The sequence below is a fragment of the Vicia villosa genome, unplaced genomic scaffold, assembly GCF_029867415.1.
Source record: "Vicia villosa cultivar HV-30 ecotype Madison, WI unplaced genomic scaffold, Vvil1.0 ctg.000477F_1_1_2_unsc, whole genome shotgun sequence".
Classification (NCBI taxonomy): domain Eukaryota; kingdom Viridiplantae; phylum Streptophyta; class Magnoliopsida; order Fabales; family Fabaceae; genus Vicia; species Vicia villosa.
The window spans coordinates 77,019-98,836 of record NW_026705230.1 but is presented as its reverse complement, the minus strand read 5'-3'; the positions used below and the strand labels follow the sequence as shown (position 1 = coordinate 98,836).

General features: G+C 36.0%; 2 protein-coding genes and 1 non-coding gene across 4 annotated transcripts; 2 read left to right on the top strand and 1 right to left on the bottom strand.

Moving 5' to 3' along the window:
* Positions 1-3,756: 3,756 nt before the first annotated feature.
* On the top strand, positions 3,757-3,863 carry LOC131628764 (small nucleolar RNA R71). The gene has a single exon (XR_009291895.1). It is a non-coding gene; the product is annotated as a small nucleolar RNA R71 (small nucleolar RNA).
* A 2,356-nt stretch (positions 3,864-6,219) lies between these two features.
* On the top strand, positions 6,220-9,428 carry LOC131628761 (LRR repeats and ubiquitin-like domain-containing protein At2g30105). Its single transcript, XM_058899581.1, has 10 exons — positions 6,220-6,492; positions 6,576-6,670; positions 6,963-7,121; positions 7,710-7,820; positions 7,904-8,004; positions 8,092-8,229; positions 8,430-8,478; positions 8,651-8,716; positions 8,841-8,960; positions 9,077-9,428. The coding sequence occupies exons 1-10, from the start codon at positions 6,309-6,311 to the stop codon at positions 9,185-9,187; spliced, it is 1,134 nt and encodes a 377-aa protein (XP_058755564.1). The 5' UTR covers positions 6,220-6,308; the 3' UTR covers positions 9,188-9,428.
* Positions 9,429-12,451: 3,023 nt separating this feature from the next.
* LOC131628763 (ubiquitin-activating enzyme E1 1-like) lies at positions 12,452-20,249 on the bottom strand. 2 transcript variants are annotated; one of them, XM_058899582.1, is made up of 7 exons: positions 19,882-20,249; positions 19,263-19,618; positions 18,424-18,641; positions 17,012-17,806; positions 13,974-14,842; positions 13,446-13,878; positions 12,452-13,186 (listed from the first exon to the last, which is right to left on the bottom strand). In XM_058899582.1, exons 2-7 carry the CDS (start codon positions 19,600-19,602, stop codon positions 12,590-12,592), a joined length of 3,252 nt encoding a protein of 1,083 aa, XP_058755565.1. In that variant the 5' UTR covers positions 19,603-19,618; positions 19,882-20,249; the 3' UTR covers positions 12,452-12,589. The 2 variants fall into 2 exon arrangements, with proteins under 2 accessions (XP_058755565.1, XP_058755566.1); XM_058899583.1 differs by having other exon boundaries at positions 19,263-19,615.
* Between the last annotated feature and the right edge of the window lie 1,569 nt (positions 20,250-21,818).

The window sequence follows — 21,818 nt, the reverse complement described above, 5'->3', positions numbered from 1 at the left end:
AAGAACCGTAGTTCTGTAGTTGTCTCTTGTACTCCAAGCAATTGTCTTTTGATGATTGGAATAGGTTGTTTGTTAATTTTCACTCTAAGATTTTAAGCACGAGTGTGTGTCTCTTGATTGAAGCTTTTAAGCAGATCAAGGTGTGTTTTTGAAGTGTGTCTTCTTTCTAATTTGTTTAATGTTTATTTGTAATCACTGTTGTGATTGAGGGGCGGTGAGTGGAGATACTCAGGTCTAGGAATAGATTGGAATTACATTGGGTAGGTTTTAAGTGAGGAGTTGTAAACGGGGGAGTTTAACTCCGAATTAATTCTGCTTATATTGGATTCACTCCTTGGCTTGGTAGTCCCTAGAGTAGGTTGCTTGAACCGAACTGGATAAACAATTATGTGTGTTCTTTATTGTTTTTATATGTTTCTGTTTTAACGGTTTGTGTTGTATGATTGTGGATGTCATAACATCCAGTACGACATTAAGCGTGAGTTACTAGAATTTTCACTAATGTTTTGTGTAAAGTTTATTTTTTGTAACAAGTGCGTGTATCATTTCTTGAATGCATTTTGGTATTCGTTGTTATTCACCAAGAGTAAAGTTTCCATTATAATCCGAGGAAGACTTTGGTGAGATCAAGTATCAATTGTCCGTAAGGAGGGAATAAAATTTGTCCAATATTGGTGGAGTTGGAGAAAGATTGCTCACTGATAAAGTTGGGAGTTGTCCATTAACACTTGGCTATAACAATCGCTCAAATAAGAGATCGGTGGAATCAGGTGGATTTCCACATACGAATACTTGGAGCAGAATTATTGTGTGTATCAAGGTTATTGGATCAAAATCTTTTTATGATCTTGACTTTTGTTAGCAGTTTGTAGTGTTTGCATCAACAGGGAGAATTATCGTATGATAGTTCGTTGTAATCAAAATGTTGTAATTAAACTTATCAAAATAACGGAAGATCGTGATTATTTTCCAATGGTTTTAACACCATTAAAGAGTGGAGTAAGCAATGTGAGGGTGACATCTGAACCACTATATAATGTTGTGTATCTCTTCTTCTTCCCTTACCTCTTTTATTTTTCAAGCATTAACTACCATGTGATTGCATCGTTGCATGTTTGCATTGATTGTATACCACATAAGTAAGACTTTTCTTATAGCGATTTAATGTATGAGTGTAGGTATGTATTGTATTAATATTATTGAAGTATCATGACTTCATTTATGTCTTGTTAGAATCTATGTGCCATGTGTCTTGTGATTGACTTACATTTGAAGGAATCAAATGCATATAAAACATCATGTACCATTTCATATGGATTGTTACATTCAAATGCTTCCAAGATTTCTCATTTTTTGTTATGCTTCTGCGCCTTTATAAAATCTATGATTTCGTACATGAGACCTATATTTTTTTTGAAAAAGTCTAAAAGATCATTGGTCTATTCAACCCCCCCCCCCTCTAGATCGATTTGTGTTCATATTCTCACCCAACACTATTGACCCTGACTTCTCTCTAGTCGAGGAATGTTTTTCCCACATTTCTCATGACTAGGTGATTAGGGAGCACTTAGGACAGAATAACCCTAATGGTGGGAGGCATATGGCTATCGCCCCTACTGGGGGTTGCAATTCTCTCGCCCTTACTAGGCCATATACAAAAATATCACTACACAGTCCCTCAAGCACAAGGACTTTGATTAAAATCAAAGTTCTTTGAATGACAAAGAATTGAGGGAATTTAGAAACCCTAAGAATATCAGGCAAGATTATATGTTAAACTCGTTCAAGGAGAATCCATGTCCCTCAGGCGAAGCGTTGAACCTCTCGGGAAGGACTTCTACGAAGCACTCAGATTAGACTTTTAAGTTATGTCTCTTAGGTCAGACTTTAGTCTCGTCCCTTGTGCAAGACTTCAAGTTGGATCTTGCCCAGGGAAACTCTAATTTAGTCAATCAGTTGTTTAGATAAGCCTGTTTGATGGTGCTTTCAGTCCCTCAGGAGAGATCATATGTTGAGCCTAACTGACGAGACTCCAAGCCACTCAGACGAGACGTTGGACCTCTCATATGTGACTTGTATCAAAACCTCATACATGACTTTAAGTTAAGTCTCATAGGCCAGACTTCATTCACGTTCCTTGATCGAGACTTTAAGTTAGAGCCTGTCCGAGGAAACTCCAAGTTACTCAGGCGATCATTTAGAAAAGCCTGTTTGATGGGAAATTTGATCCCTCTTGCGAGATTATATGTTGAGCCTGACTAACGAAACTTCCAGTCCCTCATGCGAGGCGTTGGACCTCTCGGGTGGAACTTTTATCAAGCCCTCAAACAAGACTTTAGGTTAATTCTCTTATTTCAGACTTCAGTCGCATCCCTTGGGCGAGACTTTAAGTTGGATCTTGCCCTTGGAAACTCCAAGTTACTCAAGTAGTCAGTTAGTTATGCATGTTTCATGGAACTCTCACTCCCTCAGACGATATTATATGTTGAGCCTGACTGACGAGAATCCCAGTCCCTTCGGCGAAGCGTTATTCTAGTTATCTGAACTAGGAAATTTATTCAACTTTGTAATGAACTAGGAATCGGAATTTAGAAGTTGTTGCTAATGAATTAATGCACTTAGAACGCCTAATTTAACTTTGAATTGGCCTAAGGAATTAGGGATTAAGGTTTAAATTAATGAGCTAGACACCAAGGAATTAGGTGTAATGGTTATGTTAATTCGTAGCGAGGTAATAATATGATTGAAACTCAACAGGTACACAGTTCATTAACGGGTAAAATTAAGGGGATTCGGTAAATAATCCTAATCACCTTTAACAATCTGAATTACTTATTTTTTAAATTTCTCGTTTAGAATTTCTTTTCGAACGAAATCCCCCAATTAATTACTAAATTTTGCAATTAATTTTCCTGTTAAAATCCAATCCTCGTGGAGACGATCTTTTATTATTATTTTGGCATTATTGGTACACTTTCTGAGAGGTCATGAAATACTTTTGGCTCTATAGGTAGATGTTGGAGTTTCAGTGGAGCTTGGAAGTGCTCTTATAGTTCTAGAGTTGAGTGTTGAAGCAACCTTCCTGACTTGATTCTCCAAGTCTGTAATGCTTACTCCTTGAGCTTAAAATTGGTTCTTGATTTCTTGTATGAAGCACTTCAAAATATTTTCTATCTAGTTGTTCCCTTAGTTAGCCACAACATAATTTGGTGCCGAAAAACCAGGTGAACTTGAGGTGCTTAAGGCTTGAGCTGGTTTTGAGTGTTACTCCATGAGAAGTTTGGATGATTACGCCATCCAGGACTATAAGTGTTGTTGCAGGGGTTAGTTATTGTACTTGTTGTTGCCCACATAATTAACAGAAACATGATTTGTTGAGCAATCTTCAAATAAATAAGATCCCCTATAATATACACATGCAACCTCTGACGCATCAGTTACAACTTTGACAGGCTTAGTTAAAGACACGTCAGGACTCGTCATCATGTTTTTCATCATTTGGTGAACTAAGCCACTCGAGCAGCAAGGGTTGTGGTTTATATGACTTAATGAACACCAATTTGCTTCTTTTGAATGGAGACAACAACATCTCTTGTCACTGGCTATTGGTAAGTATTGATTGTAATGCTTTCAGACAAATTGTAATCTTCTTCATAAGACTTAGATAGCAAAGCTCCACCACTGGATGCATCCATCATGTTTCACCAGGATGGAATCAATCCATTGTAGAATGTCTCTAATTGAATACAGATTGGTATCCCATGGTGGGAACATTGCCTCAATAGCTCTTTAAATTTTTCCCAAGCATCAAACAAAGACTCGTCATCTCCTTGTATAAATGAAGTAATTTCATTTCTCATCATAGCATTCTTGACAGGATAAAAATACTTAGCTAAACTTTTTCCAGCTAAGGCATTCCACGTGGCTATGGAATTCAGCTCTAGAGAGTTCAGCCAACTCTTGGTTGTATCCCTTATAGAGTATGGAAACAACTTGAGTCTAAAAACATCATCAGAAACGCCATGTATTTTTAAGTTATTATCAACTTCCACGAATTCCCTTAAGTGAAAATAAGGATCTTCATTGGAAACCCTTGAATATTGGCCTATTGCTTGTAACATTTGAAACATCATAGGCTTGAATCCAAACTGTGCCACTATGATCTCCGGTCTTATAATCCTCGTAGTCATGGCATTGAGATCAAATACAACATAATCCCTTATGTTTCTTGCCATATACAATAAAGCAAGAGGACAAATTTCTAAGCCTCATATTTAACTTTAATGCATGTATGGTTTCATTCCAAATGTACTATATGATTCTAGCTCTTTATGCCTAAAGTAGCTAATATAGTGAATATTCCTATCCTACTATTTCATTCATATTTATCATGAGTTTCACTTGTGGTTAGATTCCTTACAACAACTAGATTTTATCCTTTCCTAAGATGATCATCTAATTAACCAGATTTATGACAATAAAATGCATGATAAAATAAAGCACTAATACCACATCAAATAACACAAAAGATTACTTTATATTAATTTTACATTGTTTAACATAAATGACTTTTAGCTACTGATGATCTCAGTACATGCATGAATATTAGTTCCTAAGCTAAGCATTCTTAAACACATAATGAAAAAGAAATGAAAATCTAAGAGCAACTTCTTCGCCTTCTTGCAATCTTTAATGAGCAAGAAACAAGTTATGTCATGCCATATAATGGTAGCTTATACTTAGATGAAGAGATGAGAAGCTCTCCACTTTGATTCAAATTGCCTTTGAACCAATCTCTACCGAGTGTTTCTCTCTTAGTGTATGGACCTCCTTACATTTCCTCCAAGAGGTTCTTTTATAGTCAACTTCATCTAGCGTTTTGTGGATTATTGGATCATGGGATTTTGAATATTTAATACGCCTGGCCCATAAGAATCAACAAGTTTCCCTCAAAATCTCTTTACTCGTACCATTGTTGAGCAAGGTATAAACTGTTAGAACAAGATTGGGATCTATGTTCAAAATCTGGTTTTGATGATAACAAGCATATATTTTGTTAGTAATAATTTTATTACTAATGATTTCATTGAGTGTGCAGATGTTAAGCTAAAAGCCTTATACGACATTCATCAGAAACAAGCATATTGACTGTATCAGAAACTGGATTAAAGACTGAGGAATGAAACAGATCAAAAATAGTATCAGACAAGCTCAAAGGAATAAACTAGAAATATCATATGCATGAAGTCTCAAAATAACAAGAAGATCGCAGAAATGAAACATCGTTAAATAATCAGATGTTCTTACAGAAAGCAAGTTCAACAATCAGAGTCAGAAGATCAGAAGTCATCAAAGAAACAAAAGCTCGATATTACAAAGAAAAATAAGCTTCCTTAAAAGAACAAGCAACATCAACGTTCACAAGCAATGCCAACAAAAGATGTTCTGACCTAGTGATCATAAACTTCTAAGAACATCGTAAATTGCTCCAATTAAGTCACATACAAGAAATCACGGTACTTAAAGTAAAGAAAAAATTATGACATCTATTTTGGCTATATACTGAAAGAGTGAAAGAAGACACGCCACCTAAAGTAATTATCTTTGAAGAAGACACCCTAAACCCTACAGTGTAGTATGTTTGTTTAAGTTCATTAATGTATTTCTAGCTTGACAAGCTCCATGATCAGCCCTCCGTTTCCCGTTAGAACCGGTCGGAGGAACGCGTCCAGCACGTAAGACTGAGGTACAAGCCTCATCAGCAGCCACCCGAGCACGAGCATCAACTCTATCAATGACCCGACTCGCAACAGTACCATCTCTACCTATAGTCCTTACTGGAAAAAAATTAGCATTTTTAAAATTAAAAAAAATACCGGAATTTTTCAAAATTTTCGGTATGGAAAAAATACCAGAATTTTCAAAATTTACGGTAATTTTAGAATTTTATAAATATACCGGAAATTTTACAAATCTACCGGAAACTTACTTGTTTTCGCCAAATTTCTGGTATGCTCCTCAAATTTCCGGCATCGCCCTAAGATTTGAAAAATCCGGTTTCTCAAGCAAATTTCAGAAAATGTGATAATGAATTTTTGTTGGACATTTCAATGATTTTAGGTGGTGTCGGATATAATTTAGGGGGTGCCAAGTAAAATTATCGGGAAATGGGGGTAATAAAGTAAAAATTCCGTGATTTCAAAAACGGGGTGCTAATAGTAACTCTCTTTCATACGCTACTCCCGAATCGTGGCCAGAGAGAGAGCTTCCTCGAGAAAATCATACTGTATCGTACAAGAAACATTGAGATGGAAATCGATGATGGAACAAGCAGATCAAATTCGAATTCCACACCCATAACCATAAGCGTGAAGTTCAGTGGATCAACTATCCCCATTTCAATCTCACCTCAATCAACCATCAAAGAGCTCAAGTCCCTTCTTCTACCTGCCACTAATGTTCTTCCAAGAGGCCAAAAACTCATCTTCAAAGGTTCAATCTTTCTCTCTCTATTTCACTAACCCCTTTATTCATTCATGTGTGAATTATATTAAATACTGAATTTTTTTTATCAGGTAAGGTTTTAGAAGACCCAGTTACATTGGCAGCATCAAATTTGAGTAATGGGTCCAAAGTTATGCTTGTGGCTTCTCAGGGTTTATATCAAGGGGTATTGTTCATTCATTTTCTTCTTTGTTTTTGTTGAGGATAAAAGTTTCAATTTTTGATGTGTTTGCATGATGGGTCGTTAACTATGTTGTAGTATATGATTCCTTAGTTATGTTCAATTGTGATTGTGAAGTGTTAAAAGTTGTACATAATAGAACAAGTGTGATAGGCTTTATAAGCTTCTCAACAAAAAGTTCAAAAGAAATATTTATAGATGCAATTTTGTAGAGTTTGTTTTTGTTTCTTTTGTGGTCAGAAAAAGGCAGCTTGTAGATTTTATATGTTTTGTACAGGATGGTCCTGTCATGAAGAAAGCTCAGGTTGTTCCTCCTAGATCAAGGAAAGATAATCACTCAGGTTCTAGTGACGATGCGAAGAAAGTTCTGGTAAAGAACAGGTCGGAACGATGGAAAGTAACAGGAGTTGTAGCACTGTCTGAATGCAACTTGGAGGTAATCAACTCGCCGTGGTTTAATCATATATTCAACTAGACGCTTAGGCTATGTTTGGGAGTTTGGAGGGGAAGGGAGGGGAGGGCTTTGAAAAATAAGAAGAATTGGGTGAAAAGGATAAAAAAATTTTGGGTAGGAGGGTTTTGGAGGGTTTAAGTTTATTCATAACACCAAATACCCCATAAAATGGGGGAACTCAAAAATTGTATTGAAGAAGGGTTTTGGAGGGTTTTGAAGGGCTTACATAAATGTTCCAAATATCTTTTAGGTTGTTATAGTATTCCCAAAATTAAAAATATATTATTGATAATGACTCTTTTACCATTCTAAACAAAATCATTTTTTCAAAAAATGTTAAATATTTTCCTATATTTTTTTAAATTTTTGTTTTTGGAAGCCTTCCCCTCCCCTCCCCTCCAAACTCCCAAACATAGCCTTAGATTTTGATGTCAGCTTTAAATTAGGAGATGAGGAATGCTATAAATTTTACCTGAGGACATGCTTTTGAAGATTTTTATGTTGAATTTTGCTTGGCCATTGTGGTATGAAATATTCTCTGATTTTTCTTTGCAATTTTAATTTAAATAGGCCATACCTAATGAGGTTTGGGTTTGTGGATCTTCTGCGAGAGTTCTAGATTGCAACAACAATATACTTAGAAATGTCCCAGTTGAAATTTCACAACTTACTCGTCTGGAGGTAAGCTGAATTTTTCTCATTCTTCATAGTTCCCATGGCGAGGCAATAATTAATCGCAATTCGCTACTTTTAAAATGTTGCAGAAACTATTACTTAATGCCAATGACTTATCAGATGACTCAATTAATTGGGAAGGACTGACGAATCTGAAGTACTTAACAGTACTATCATTGAACCAGAACCAGTGAGTATTTGTTAGATATTTTTCTTTTCAATTTGTGCTTGTTTTTTATTAACACTCACAACAAACACGACAAACTGTTATCTGCAGCTTAACTACTTTGCCATCTGCGTTGGGATCGATAACCTCCTTGAGGGAGCTACATGTCTCCAACAATGAATTGGCTGGTCTTCCTGATGAAATAGGGCATCTTACACAGTTAGAAGTCTTGAAAGCCAACAATAATAGGTATCAGTTCTTCTACCTTTGTACTATAAGTATGTTTATTAACCCGTTCAATTGTAAGTTTTGGTTAAATTTGTAAAATCCGGTTTCATTATTGTGTAAAGATTGCCTTCTTTTTTTTAGGTTATGTGTTGGAAATTAAAGAATGTGTTGCTTTTTTATATAAATACTTGTCATTTTGATTGATATGTCTGTTTTTCTAGGATGAGTAAAATAAGTGAATTTATAGGAAACTGCCATTCTCTTGTTGAGGTACCGTTATTAGTCTTCAGTTTTCGCTATCTTCTTTTTTCGCTTTATGTCTTTCATTTTTCGAAGGGACTTAATAGATGATGTAGCATTGGAAAATTCACAAGTGGAATGATAATATAATTTTTTTGTGAGGTATTGCTTGTTGAAGTTTCGTTTTTTTTGTGTGGAGCAGGTTGATTTCTCATCCAATTTTCTGTCGGAATTGCCAGAGAAATTCAGTAGTTTTCACAATTTGAAGGTAGCCCGTTTCCCCGTTATCACCTAATTGAGAAACTGTGGTCAACAAATTCAAATCACAACGATAAGGAACAAACTACTAACTTTTCTTGCATTTCACTCCACATTTTTTTAAAACTGTGCAGGCTTTGCATCTTAGCAACAATGGGATGAAATCCCTACCATCAAAACTATTCAAAACATGCTTACAGCTTTCCACATTGGATCTCCACAATACAGAAATAACTATTGATCTACTTCGTCAGGTTTGCGCTTTTTCTTCCGAATGGTCTTCCGAAATTCTAAGTATTCATTTCAACAGAATCATAGTTTTGTCAGTTCATCGGAGCATAACTATAAAATATCTGTGATTTTCTTTCAGTTTGAAGGATGGGACGATTTTGATGAGCGTCGTCGATCAAAGCATCAGAAACAAATAGAATTCCGAGTTGGAGTTTCTAGAGATTTTGATGAAGGTGCTGATAAAAACTAAATAGAAATCATTTTCCATAACTTTCATCTAGTGGTAGATTGGAAATTTGTTATAGAATGCTAAAGCGAAGGTTCTTGTGAAGGAAAAGATGCTTGGATAACTCTAAAAGGGTTTTGTTTTTTATGGATAGTTGTGAATTGGTTGTATCACCACATCTAAACAAGCAAATTATTTGTGATTGTCTATTATGAGGATCTAAAATATTCATAATCAGTATGACCACTAAGGTTTAACTTGGGAATAGTGGTTAATCCTTAGAGTTTTTCTTTTTCCATCACTTAAATTTTGAGAAATTTTTGAAATTGACAAGAATGTTTTCCGAATTTGTAGAATCCGGAGCATGTTCTTAAGGCTCCTGGGTGCTAGAATCCGATGAAATTATTGAATGCATCAACTAACACCGTGAACTTGAACACTCCATTAAATCACATGAATTTCAACACCATATTATATGTCTAACACCGATAATAAATTGTGAATAATTAAAAGCATGATTTAAATATTAAATATAAACAATATTATCGATTTGACAAACTAGTTATTTCTTCACTTATTTTTTCATTGAGCTTAATCAAGGTGTTATCTTGTCAAACGTCTTGGGACGAATTAGACTTGAACAACTAGCATCAACGTATATGATTAGGATATTGTCTAACTTGATGGGGCCTAGGGAACAATACTGGTCAAATATTCAGAATATAGTTTTCGCATCATTGTCGTTTTGTAGTTGCATGTTGGTGAAGCAAACACGTCCATTTTCATCAATTGAGTCCATCTTCATCAATTGACAGATGAAGATACTCAACATTGACCACCCTTGTGTTACAGCGGTAATGAGAGAGATTCACTTGGTCCATTTAAAACATCATATCAGACAGTGTAACATCGACAATGATCATGAACAAAATAGGAAGAGTCTCGTTGTAGTAAACTATAACTAGATTATAATTCATTTTGATTGGATATGGGTATGAAGAGTTCGTTGTTTTGTTTTTATGATGTGAACTGCAAATGAACAAAACGCACAACTTTATACAAACACCTATACATTATAATACACATAAAGTGTCGATGCAATCTAGATGACACAAAAGAATCAAATGACATGTTTCAAATTATAGAATATGTATTATGTCAAACACTTCTCAACATGGTTTTGAATTATAGGATCTAGACTATGTTAAAAAAACTCATCATGATTTCGAATTATAGAATATGGATTATGTCAAACACCTTGCAAGGGGTACGAATTATACCAACAGTCTCCCCTATCAAGAAGGAATGGTTACCACCTCTTAGATTTTCCGAATCCCTAGGTCCAAAAGCCTCTTTAAATATTTGACCTTTTAACGGTTTCAGACATATCACAACTAACTCGGCATAACACATAAGCAAAGAGCCTCCCACCACCGTAACACATCACCAAGCAGGGTCATTCACCACAGTTATTAAGTCCTAAACATTGTCACTTACTAAGGCCTATGAATATCCCTTACAGCCACGCACACCTTTACTTTTTGACAAGTACAAATTCAAAAAAAAAAATCATCGTACTTAGTCACGTAAAATTATTGGCCATCATCTTCAACCTCTTCATCTGCCAATCATCTTCAACCTCTTCATCTGCCAATCATCTTCATGCATCATTGGCTTCCCTCAAAATCTCTGGAACAATTGTGACGACTTTAGTGCCCTTCAATTCAGCCCCACATGAGAGTAACATGACGATCGTGTCCTGGATCGTGTCCTGGATGTGCACGTATGCTGGGACCTGGCTACCCGTACTTCCACCCTTATATGTGTCATCTACCTCGTTCTCAAGGAGTTTCTTCTGAGTTAGTATAGGCGGTTGTCCTTCTGATGTGTGAACCAAATAGAAATGTGATATCCTACCATAACACCTTATTTGTCCTTGTACAGTTTCCTAATAATGGAAGATCTAGATGTCTAAATTCTCAGAGGACAAAATATGACCCAAGTACTCATCATACCACATTTATAACTATTTTTATCAAACACTAATTAATTATATTATAGAATATTAGTTAAGTCAATATTTTACTTTAAAATGTATCTTTTTTTAAAAGAAAATAACATAAATTTAATTTTAACATCATAGACAGTATGGTTCAAGTTATAGAATTCAAAGGCAAGCTTGAGAGCATGTTTGTATAATTCGAAATCAAGCATGTTGCGTGTCCATATTAAATGAAACGTGTAAATCATGTAATCAAACAAAGGCTTGCTAAGTTGTTTAAAAAAACAAAGGATTAATTATAACAAAGTTTCTTCTAAATGCTTAGATTGTAGATAAGGTTTTAACTTATTTCCTTGATTCTCTTTTATAAAACTAATCTTGACTTTTAGATTCATTAAGTAAATAATGTATTTAGATTATATATAGGTTAGATACATTAATTATTCAATAAATCTAAACTTTATTTATAAACAAAATTTGACTTTTAGATTCATTAAATTATATATATATATATCAACCATTGAATTCATCAAGTGAGATAATAATAATACATTAATGTGGCTATTTAATGAATTTAAACTTTAACATGCCAATTTTGTATCCAAACTTGATTGTGTGATTAGTTAGGAAACATACCAATCCAATTATCATAGTTGACAAAGTCTATTTTTGTCATGTTCACATTGTGTTGATCCTATAATTTTTTTTAACGAATTTTAACGAAATCCAACGAATTTTCTATTTGTATCCAAAACAATTCCGTTATCAAACCAAGTGTACATGAAACTTTAGATACTACTTAACAAAGAAGTTACAATGAAATCATATCATATAATTGAATTAAAGAACCAGATATGTGTTTTCATTTATGTCAAACAAATAAGAGAACAAGACTGAAACACAAAAAAGACAAGTATAAGTATACAACAAGAGAAAAAATGTGTAGAATGTTAATGGAAGCAGTGCCATTTCTACAAAAAAAAAAAACGAAGTGAACAAAAGAGCAATCCTGAAACATGGAAATGTTTGTTTGAAATCAATGGCAATAGAGGCAGGTTATCAGTTAATATAGGGTAAAATGAATCAAACATCTGGCTGTAGACAAAAAAATTTGCTGCTTTTGAGTAGGAAAAAACAAAAAAAAAAAGTTGTCAAAAAAGCACTGCAACCAATAAATGGATCACATGCAAATAAAGTGATAAGCCATTAGATACTTTGTCAAAAAAAATAGCAACAATGTTAAAGGAAGAGCAAGCCAAAAACAAGCAAAGACAATAACACAAGGATTGATTGAAAGTTGCTATTGAATTCATATAAGAACTATGTGAAACATTCAACAATGTTGCGTCTGCGTATCATTATGAATATGTAGCATGAGTCAAACATGCTATCTTTCAGCCTAAATCTTAAAAGATGAAATCAACCTAACGGAAATAAATAGATACTAGAGGGATATCAACATCATTATCATCCTCATCTTCACATGCAACAACCACATCCAAATGACGACGGTATGGAGGGATCTCCAACTTAGCTACTTCCCTTCCCAGATCTACTATCTTCTTGTCTAATCGCTCTTTATGCCTTGGAAACATGCTATTATAGAGCAAACAATTTCCACATGAAATACTATAAGCATTCAAGCCTTTAGTCTTCAGCCACTGAAGAACTTCCCTCAGGGTAGGGTTGTTTCCCAGACTCCATCTGTCCCAAACTGTCCAACTCAACTCTTGATGTTTAATAACCTTTGGTGGGACAGGCTCGGCCATTGAAAAAAGAGGCAATGCTAAGTTTGCAAATGTATTTCTATAGTCTTCAACTTTGTGGCCACCATCCAAAACTTTGTACAGCTCCAAGCAGACAAGACCAGTGGCCATGGCAGTTGAGGTTGCAATTGCAGGAATAATTCTTCCAGCAATAAATTTGGCTTTAAGCTTGTCAACCTCGGGAATGCTGTAATTCCGAGCCCTCATATTTGCAAGTCCGGCAATCACATCCATATGGTAGTTTGTATCATCATCCTGCAGTTTTTTAGCAGGAAGTCAATTTCTTAGTTTATAAAAATTATACAAAAAAAATTGAACTCATGCAGAATGAAAGGTCCATCCATATACTCGAGTGACAATCCAATTTCAAGCAAATACAAAACAATCATACCCTACCAAATCCAGAATTTTTAAATGCAACTGTAACATATGAACATAAATTCCAAGAATACAAACACCTTAACTAGCAAGAGGCTATTTAGCTAGTTGCAATTGTAATGGAGGAAAAACAAACCTTCTCAAACTGAATCGGATTCATCCTGAATGTAGGGGCCAAATTTGACCGGCACCTCTCTAACTTGATTATTAGATCATTAATAACTTTTGCATCATCTACAGATGCAGCGGAGAGACTAGTGGCCTTCTCGTCTGTCACTACTTTCACACCTTCCTTAGGCTGAAAGTCAGGTACAATCACCCTATCAACTGCATCAGCCACCTTCCTAGAGTTCTTAACCCAGTCAGGGATTGTTATACCAAAAGTTTCTGCGCGTAAAATAGCAGCAGCGATCACAAAATTTAGATGACACAGATCAGAGGTCGAAAACTGCAGTGGACGGGGAAATCTTTTTGGTGCAGACCAGAAAGGAGCTCCGGTACTAGTTACAGCATCTTCAGGAAAAGTAAAGGCCAACTGCTTCACCCGGTTAGCAAAATAATCTTCAAACCTGTAGATAAAAATGGTTATAAATGGACAGGAATTAATATGCTCCCATAACATTACTAAAAGAGAACATGAGCAGAAATTATAGTAGGCACGTACTTCAGCCGCGCCCAGGTAATACAATCTTCAAAAGTTTCACATTTATCCTTGTCCAGGTAATCAAGAACACGCTCCAAATTATCCCTTGCTTGAGCATCCCCAGCTTTCCTCATTGCAGTAGTATATTCACTTGGTTTGGACAAATATGTATTCACTTCTGCTGGAGTTTTCTCAAGCAATCCGTCAAACTCTGATCGCGCCCATGTCAAGCAATGGTCAATATTGTGTGGGAATGAGTGCACAGTACACATTGGTGCCTGTTTCTCAGGAGGATCTCTTGACGCACCATAGTTTTCTGTCAGATGGGGAACGACCATCTGGGTATTGCATTTTGCTCCAAGAGTCCCAGACTCAAGAAGAGGCTTTTGGAAATACAAGCATCTCTGATCAACGTACAGTCTTGCATTCACATTGTCCAGCGCATTTATCACAACACCCAAGTTTTCCCAGAAGGTATCATGAAACACATTTTCAGTTTCAGCACTGACACGATTTTGTAGAGCTTCAATATGAAAACTAGGATTTATAGATGCCGCAGCTGAAGCAGCAACTGTGGACTTGGCCTGTCCAATATTCCAATCACGAAAGAGGAACTGTCTGCTTAGATTGCTCTTTTCTATCACATCATCATCAGTAATTGTTAGCTTTCCCTGATCTCCACAAGAAACCCCCATAAGAGCAAGATTTTTCAAAAATTCACACCCCAAAGCACCAGAGCCAACAACAAACACTTGAGAATCCTCTAATTTTTTTTGTAACTTCCGTCCAAAAACTGAAATTTGTGCATCATAACGACTATTAACTGCTCTGAAATCATCATAGTCCAGTGGTTCTGAAGGAAGTGATTCCACAGAATCAAAATAGAAAAACTGCAGAGGAACAAAAGTTTAAACAAAAATTAATAACGTAGGTCATAACAAATGACGAAGTGAATTATAACAAGCTTAAAAATTCTTATTAAGAGGGAATGGCAAAATGCAAATAAGCATTAGATTCCTAAACAATTTAAACATAATTCACTTATATTATTATTGGATTATGGCACACAGATCCCAAAAACACCATGGCGTATAGAAGGGGGTATGTATACCAGATACTATAAATGCCATAAATTTGGATAATTTATATCGACAATAACAAGATAAACAATAAACATTTATAAATGCTCACAAAAAAAGAGAACCACAGAGATATAATTAATCATTCACAGCATGAACTTGATGCGTGAAAACCCAAAAAATTACTAGTCAAAACAGAAACTGGGTTTGACATTAACAGAGAACAAGTAAACAAAGCATTGCATTGGCATAAGAAGCAGGAGTATGGAGAGTAATGAGTGTAGAAAATTGAGAGATTAGCCCAAAAAGATGCCACCAAGCAATATGTCAGACAGCAGGAAAAACGGAGACATTCATATCACATCATGTCAAATTCAATGAAAATTAAATTTGACTATTCCCCAGACAATTGCCAACAAGTGGCCATAATAGCTGCCAGGGGGCAGTCTTCTTCTGTAGTGAGCTACTGTTAACTGTGGTTCAGATATGATGGACTTAAGCCCACCACAACAACTATTTCACTTTATCTCCTTTGTTCTTATTTCCTTAAATTCACCATGTCTATTACACTACTGAGGTTGATAGAAGTGTGACATTTGATGGAACATGATGGCGTCGTTTGATACATGAAGCCAGACCTACTAAGTGTGATAAGGTTTGGTGGTTGGCAACATGGATCAGATTACACCATAATGATCTATCAAAGACTGTTTCTATCCAACTTGTTAATCTCGAGATCTAGCTTTTCTTATAGTTTTACCAGGTCTTCCTCTCTACCTCTAGTTGTCTGACTACCTCTAGTTTGTCTAACTCAATTTGTATTAAATCTTATTTGGCTATTATCTATATTTTCCTAAACTTGTTTAAATTATTAGAGTTTGACCTAACTCATCCTTACAAAACCTTGGTAAGGTGGGGAGTGTCCCTCTATATATATTCTTTCAATGCTCTATCTCTAATGTGGGACTTTATGATCTTCCTAATACACCCCCTCACGCCTAGCACTCTTTTGGGCTTGGTGCATGAATATTAATGGTGGGCGGCCCATGGTCCAATCGATAGGCTCTGATACCATATTAGAGTTTGACCTAACTCATCCTTACAAAATAAATATCTATAACACTACAATGATGTTGTTGTCACCTGAGTAGCTAATAGTAGCAAACACCAAGGCCCTCTTCATAAAGGATGAATGCAAATGGAAGGGATGACAGATGTTGATGGGAGCATCTACAATGAAACAAAAATAAGCAACCCGTTCCAGGTTGCCTAACCAATTTTAAGTGACCCACAATGCTACATCAACTTTAAGCAATTCTTCAAAATTTTGTTTCAACGAATACAAAAATTAAGTAAACTGCCTATGAAAATCATTTATTTCATAAAGGATGAATGCAAATGGAAGGGATGACAGATGTTGATGGGAGCATCTACAATGAAACAAAAATAAGCAACCCGTTCCTGTTTGCCTAACCAATTTTAAGTGACCCACAATGCTACATCAACTTTAAGCAATTCTTCAAAATTTTGCTTCAACGATTACAAAAATTACGTAAACTGCCTATGAAAATCATTTATTTTAAACAATACATCAAAATATATTAATCATTAAAAAACATATGAAACACATGCCTATGAGATATATCACAGGCAATACATGGTTATAGGAATGTCATAGCCAAAAGTTTCATTTACAAGAACAATAAAGTTCATCACATGTCTTGCTCAACTGCCTGAAAGGTGGTCAATTTGTTTAGAAACCAGATTGGATAAAGATTGTTTTGTCCAACAAGTACATAAACAATTTAAGGAGCAGCAAAATCAAATATTGACTGAAGGAGGTGGAAACCAAACACAAACATTAATTCGCTAACTACTAATAATTTATCAAAAACTATTTCAGTTCTTATTGTTTTATTTGCACAATACAGTGTTCTAAAATAGCAGAGAATATAATGAAACAGTTAAAAACATACGTACTTGAAAAAGAGGATGAAACTTCCCAGAGCATGCTTTGACAACCTCTTGTCCAACAATTCCACCAAACATGGCAGCCATAGGGTTCAGTACAGCCCTAGCCCCAAAGGCAAATTGTCGCAAAAGTTTTGGATTTATATCGTCTATTTTCTCATCACCTGAGCTGTCATTCATATTACTAGCAATGGCTATAAGCTTTTGAGCATCATCCTCTACTCCGGGAACAGGGAAGCGGCCTAGCTCAGAAATGAACTTATCCAAAGCCTGGAATGCTAAGTGAAGGAGAGGTGGGCGATCAAACTTTGAAAAATCACTCAGAAGAAAATCACCTGGATCACTGAGTGCTTCCCTCAGTGGTTTAAAGTTCAATACCTTTTGTTGCTTGACTTGTGTGACAATACCACCTTTTTCATAGCTACCATAATTTGTGGTGTCTTCTTCAAGGTTAAATGAATAAGCTCTAGCATTTGTAATCTTCCTTGGCTTTCCGTCATTCAATTCCTTCATGCCATGAACCTCAGAGAATACAACAAAATCTCCATCCTGAAACTCAAGCCTCTCGTCATCAACAAAGGATACTAGAGCAGGATTGTCATTACTGACAGATGCAACTATGCCAGTATGGGGTTCCTCTCCATCAACATCAAAAACAGTAAACTCAGGCCCAAAGTCACAGAAGACAGAACCAAAAAGGCCTCTAACTTCAGTTTTAATAAAAGCAATAGGAGGCTGATGGCTGTGACAGTAATCATTGAACTCAATGGCTTTCTCAAGACTAACATCGGTAAAAACAACAGCCTACAAAAATAGAAAATATACAACTCTGTAAATACATATATCCAGTTTAAATCTAATCTAAATAAACTACTTATGAAAGCACAAACTTCATAAAAAAAATGACACCATTATCCAACAATTATAGGGTATAAAACATATACTTCGGAATTAGGCAATATTGTCAATCACGGTAGCAAAAAATAGAGGATTGTTATAATTCTACTACGCAATAATGCCACTGTAGCCACTATATCACAACATTTTTGTACTGAATGGCACAAGGGGGAGCAGCGGTGGTTTGTCCACATTCCACTATGTGACAGTGCTATTATAGTTGCTATTAAACAACACAAATATGCAAAACAACTCAGCAGGACTTGATGGAAAGGAGCAACAAATCAACTATACAGAAAGGTGTGTATGTCTGTAGTTTTATAAGCTATGAGAAAATAGAAAGTTTTATAAACAAATTGTCTAAATAACAATAATAGCTACTAGCATACTAGATGTGACAACATTTTTAACAGCTACATTGCCCTTTCAAAAACCATGAATAAATAAAATTATAATCACCAGAAATAAAAAATAAATACACAGACAAACATATATGTGTGAAGAGTAAGAAGCAGTAGTTATACTTGGAAATCAGCAAGTTGCTCTTTTGTCAGCTCAGATGTCAAGCTTTGCACAACCACTGCATTGTTCAGCTCCTGCAACTTACCAACAGAAACCAATGCTCTGTTTTTGCCAACATCCTTCTCTGAAAACACAAAATTGCTAGACAGGTCCCATAGCTCAACAGTTCCCACATCATGCAAGGTAACAGACTTGACACCAGCAAGAATGAGATTCTTCGCTGCAGGTGGTTTAACTTTATTAGAATAGAAAAGAAGATCAAATATTTTGGGACTATCATTCTTGAAATTGAACTTAAATATCAACTTAAATAACACAACATAAATAGAATTGTTCAAGTATCACTATGTATTATAAAATTTTTAATTAGCCAAAAGAAGATATAACACGAATGATTACTGAGAATTGAGATATCAATACCACCAAAAGAAGATACAAAACATTAAATTACAGAAGCAGTGTATGTAGGTACATATGCCAAATCGATTGCCTAAGTTAGCAATGTAAAAATTGCAAGACAAACTTGGAGAGCATTAAATTATTATGTATTGAAATCTCTCACCACATACAATAAATTGCAAGAATATATTCATTGATATCTCAATCACAGGCTCCATTTTCCAGGTTGCAGTGAAAGTTAATTACCAAATCATAACTTTTATAAACAATTCTCATTATCTAAGAAGCAGAGGTGAAAGCTACAAGAAATGTCGCAGGAATACTCATCCGGAGTTATACAAAAACTATATCCATGCATCAAGCATTTGATATAATATATATTGAAGTAACAACAACAGCTTAAAAAGCAATCAACAAAGATACGTGATCAGGGACAACATACCAATCTCCGCGCCAAGACCCTGCATCCCAGACACAAGAACCCTAGCCCCAAAGAGCCTACGCATGGTTTCTCGACCATACACAGCAAGCTGCCGGCTATGCAGATCCTCATCAATATCCGTCTGATTAGTATCTCCCAAAGTCATGACGTAGGTCCCTTGTTCAAGAGTCGTGTCACTATTGTTGTTGTTATTACTACTACCGCTTAGACTCCGGTCGCTATTCACAACCGAATCCTCAGTCCCGGCCGCAACAATCAGATTCTTCTTCTTCGGAAGAAAACTAGCAGTAGCTGCCTCTTCCACAACCACTCCTTCGCAGTGTCTCTTTCTAGGAAGCATATAGTACAGTAAGCTGCTGAACAACACGACACAAAACCAAAAACCGATCATCAACACAGCAGCAACAACAACAACAAAAGCAATCAATAGCGAACAATTAACAACACCGCAATCGAACTCAATAGCATTAGTAAAGATCAACTGAATAACTACTAACAAAAACCCTAACCATAACCCTAACCCTAGGTTCGTTAACATGATTACGATTACAGAACAAAAGAACGAATCAATAAGTAAACGAAAAAGGAAAAGAGAATGAAGAAGAGAGAAGCAACGTACCGATTGAAACTTGAGAAGTAAGGAAATGGAGAATCGAATCGAATCGTTTGGGTTTCACGATTGCAATGTGCGATTATCGTTGGAGTAGTGTTCTCACTTTCTCGGAATTTTTTGGTTTTATACTAGAAATGAGAGAAATGCGAGATTAGAAAGAAAGGTTTGGTTTATGAAGAGGGAGGGGTATTTATGGAATTTTTTGTTATTTTAGGGTTTGGGATTGGGAATCATGAGATAGGACATGTGCTAGTGCTACTTCCATTTCTCTTTTTTTCTTTGGTCTTCTCAGAGAGAGAGAGAAGAGTGAAAGAACAGGAGAACGTGTTTGTGATGGATAACAGTACTGTGAGGGTAACGCATCGTCGTTTTACGTTGTTCTGACATATGAACGACATTCGCGTTAGGGCAGTGCATGTAAACCGGCTTCGAACGAGTATCAGATCCAACGGTGAATAAAAGATCTAAACTTATGGAGAAAGAAAACAAAAATAATAAATCCGTTTTAGACGTTTTTCTCTACGTCGTTTTGCATTTTCTTTTTTGAAGGAGTGTCGTTTTACATTAAAAACTACGTCTAATTGAGTAATGGGGTAAAAAAATTAATATGATAATAACTTACCTAAACTAAGGAAAACACTTAATTACCCCTAACTATAGAAAAATTATCTAATTAATTTAGAGAATATTTCAAGCGAAATTTCAATTATGCTTTCATAGATATTTTTTCATAAATGTATTTACGAAACTTGTTAAAAATAGAGTGTTCCGTAGATGTACCTACGGAACATTCTGCTATATTATAAATCAGTGTTATTTCACTCCAAAACACTAATATTTTTAACAAAAATATCAAATTATAATACATCAAAGTACTACAATTTAAAGGCAATAGAATATAGTACAACAAAAGAGTACATCGTATAGATCATCTAAATATCGTCAAATACATAATCAAAATAAAGTGCAAAAATGTATTCAAAATACAGACATCAATAAAACCACAAGCATCACTATTGTGTGTGCCGGACAACGTCCTCCTCCTCTACCATGCCTCTGGCACGATGTCGACGGTACAAAAATGCCCCATCTGCCACCCTAATGATACCATCCAGTATACGTCTATGATCAAACCCCTCAGGGAAGAAACCATCGGCAATGCATGTCCGCGTCATGTCAAGTATCTCACGACAGTTAGGGGTGGCAAAACGCGCCGCCCGCCCCGCCCGCCGCCCGCCCCGCCTTAAGCCCGCCAAAAAATGAGCGGGGCGGGCATGCCTGCCAAGTGAAATGGGCATAAAAATCATGTCCGCCCCGCCAAGATGGTGGGCTGGCGGGCGGCGGGCTTGCCCGCCTATTTTTATTTATATTTTTTTCATTTTTTTAATAGATTAATAGGTTTTTTTACCTTTTAATTAAATTTTTCACTTATTTTTTAAAATAATTTTTTATAAAAGCAACTTTTTAACAAATTTTACTTAAAAAAATATTACATATATTTACAAATAAATATATAAAATAAACCATCAAAAATTGGAATTACTAGAATTAACTAAAAAAGAGGGAATTTTGGAGGAGGGGCGGGCTTTGGCGGGCGGCAGGCATTGATGGGACGGGCTATGGCGGGCGGCGGATTTTGGCGGGGCGGGCTTTGGCGAGCGGCGGGCCTAAAATCCCAACCCAACCCGTCATTTTTTGATGGGTGCGCGGGTCGGCCCGACGGGCCACGGCCCTTTTTGCCACCCCTAACGACAGCGAGGAAGAACATCGTTAGTGTGGTCCAACTGAGACTGATGAGTCTGCAAAATCTCCTTGTGCGCTGGCATGGACGGTGATCCCACTACAGTGGGGATCATGTGGTCGTATCGAATGTCCTCTACAGCCATGCGGTCAAGAGAGTACTTGTAAGGATCCGGCACCTGGTTCCCTCTGAGCGGGATGTA

What these genes read in the sequence shown, in the direction of transcription:
- LOC131628761 (XM_058899581.1), top strand. Translation starts at nt 6,309, where the DNA reads ATGGAAATCGATGATGGAACAAGCAGATCAAATTCGAATTCCACACCC. An exon ending in CTCAGGGTTTATATCAAGGG is followed by an intron (nt 6,671 to 6,962) that starts GTATTGTTCATT and finishes TGTTTTGTACAG; the next exon opens with GATGGTCCTGTCATGAAGAA. An exon ending in TTGAAAGCCAACAATAATAG is followed by an intron (nt 8,230 to 8,429) that starts GTATCAGTTCTT and finishes CTGTTTTTCTAG; the next exon opens with GATGAGTAAAATAAGTGAAT.
- LOC131628763 (XM_058899582.1), bottom strand. Translation starts at nt 19,602, where the DNA reads ATGCTTCCTAGAAAGAGACACTGCGAAGGAGTGGTTGTGGAAGAGGCA. An exon ending in AGCAACTTGCTGATTTCCAA is followed by an intron (nt 17,807 to 18,423) that starts GTATAACTACTG and finishes CTATTTTTGTAG; the next exon opens with GCTGTTGTTTTTACCGATGT. An exon ending in ATTACCTGGGCGCGGCTGAA is followed by an intron (nt 13,879 to 13,973) that starts GTACGTGCCTAC and finishes TTTTATCTACAG; the next exon opens with GTTTGAAGATTATTTTGCTA.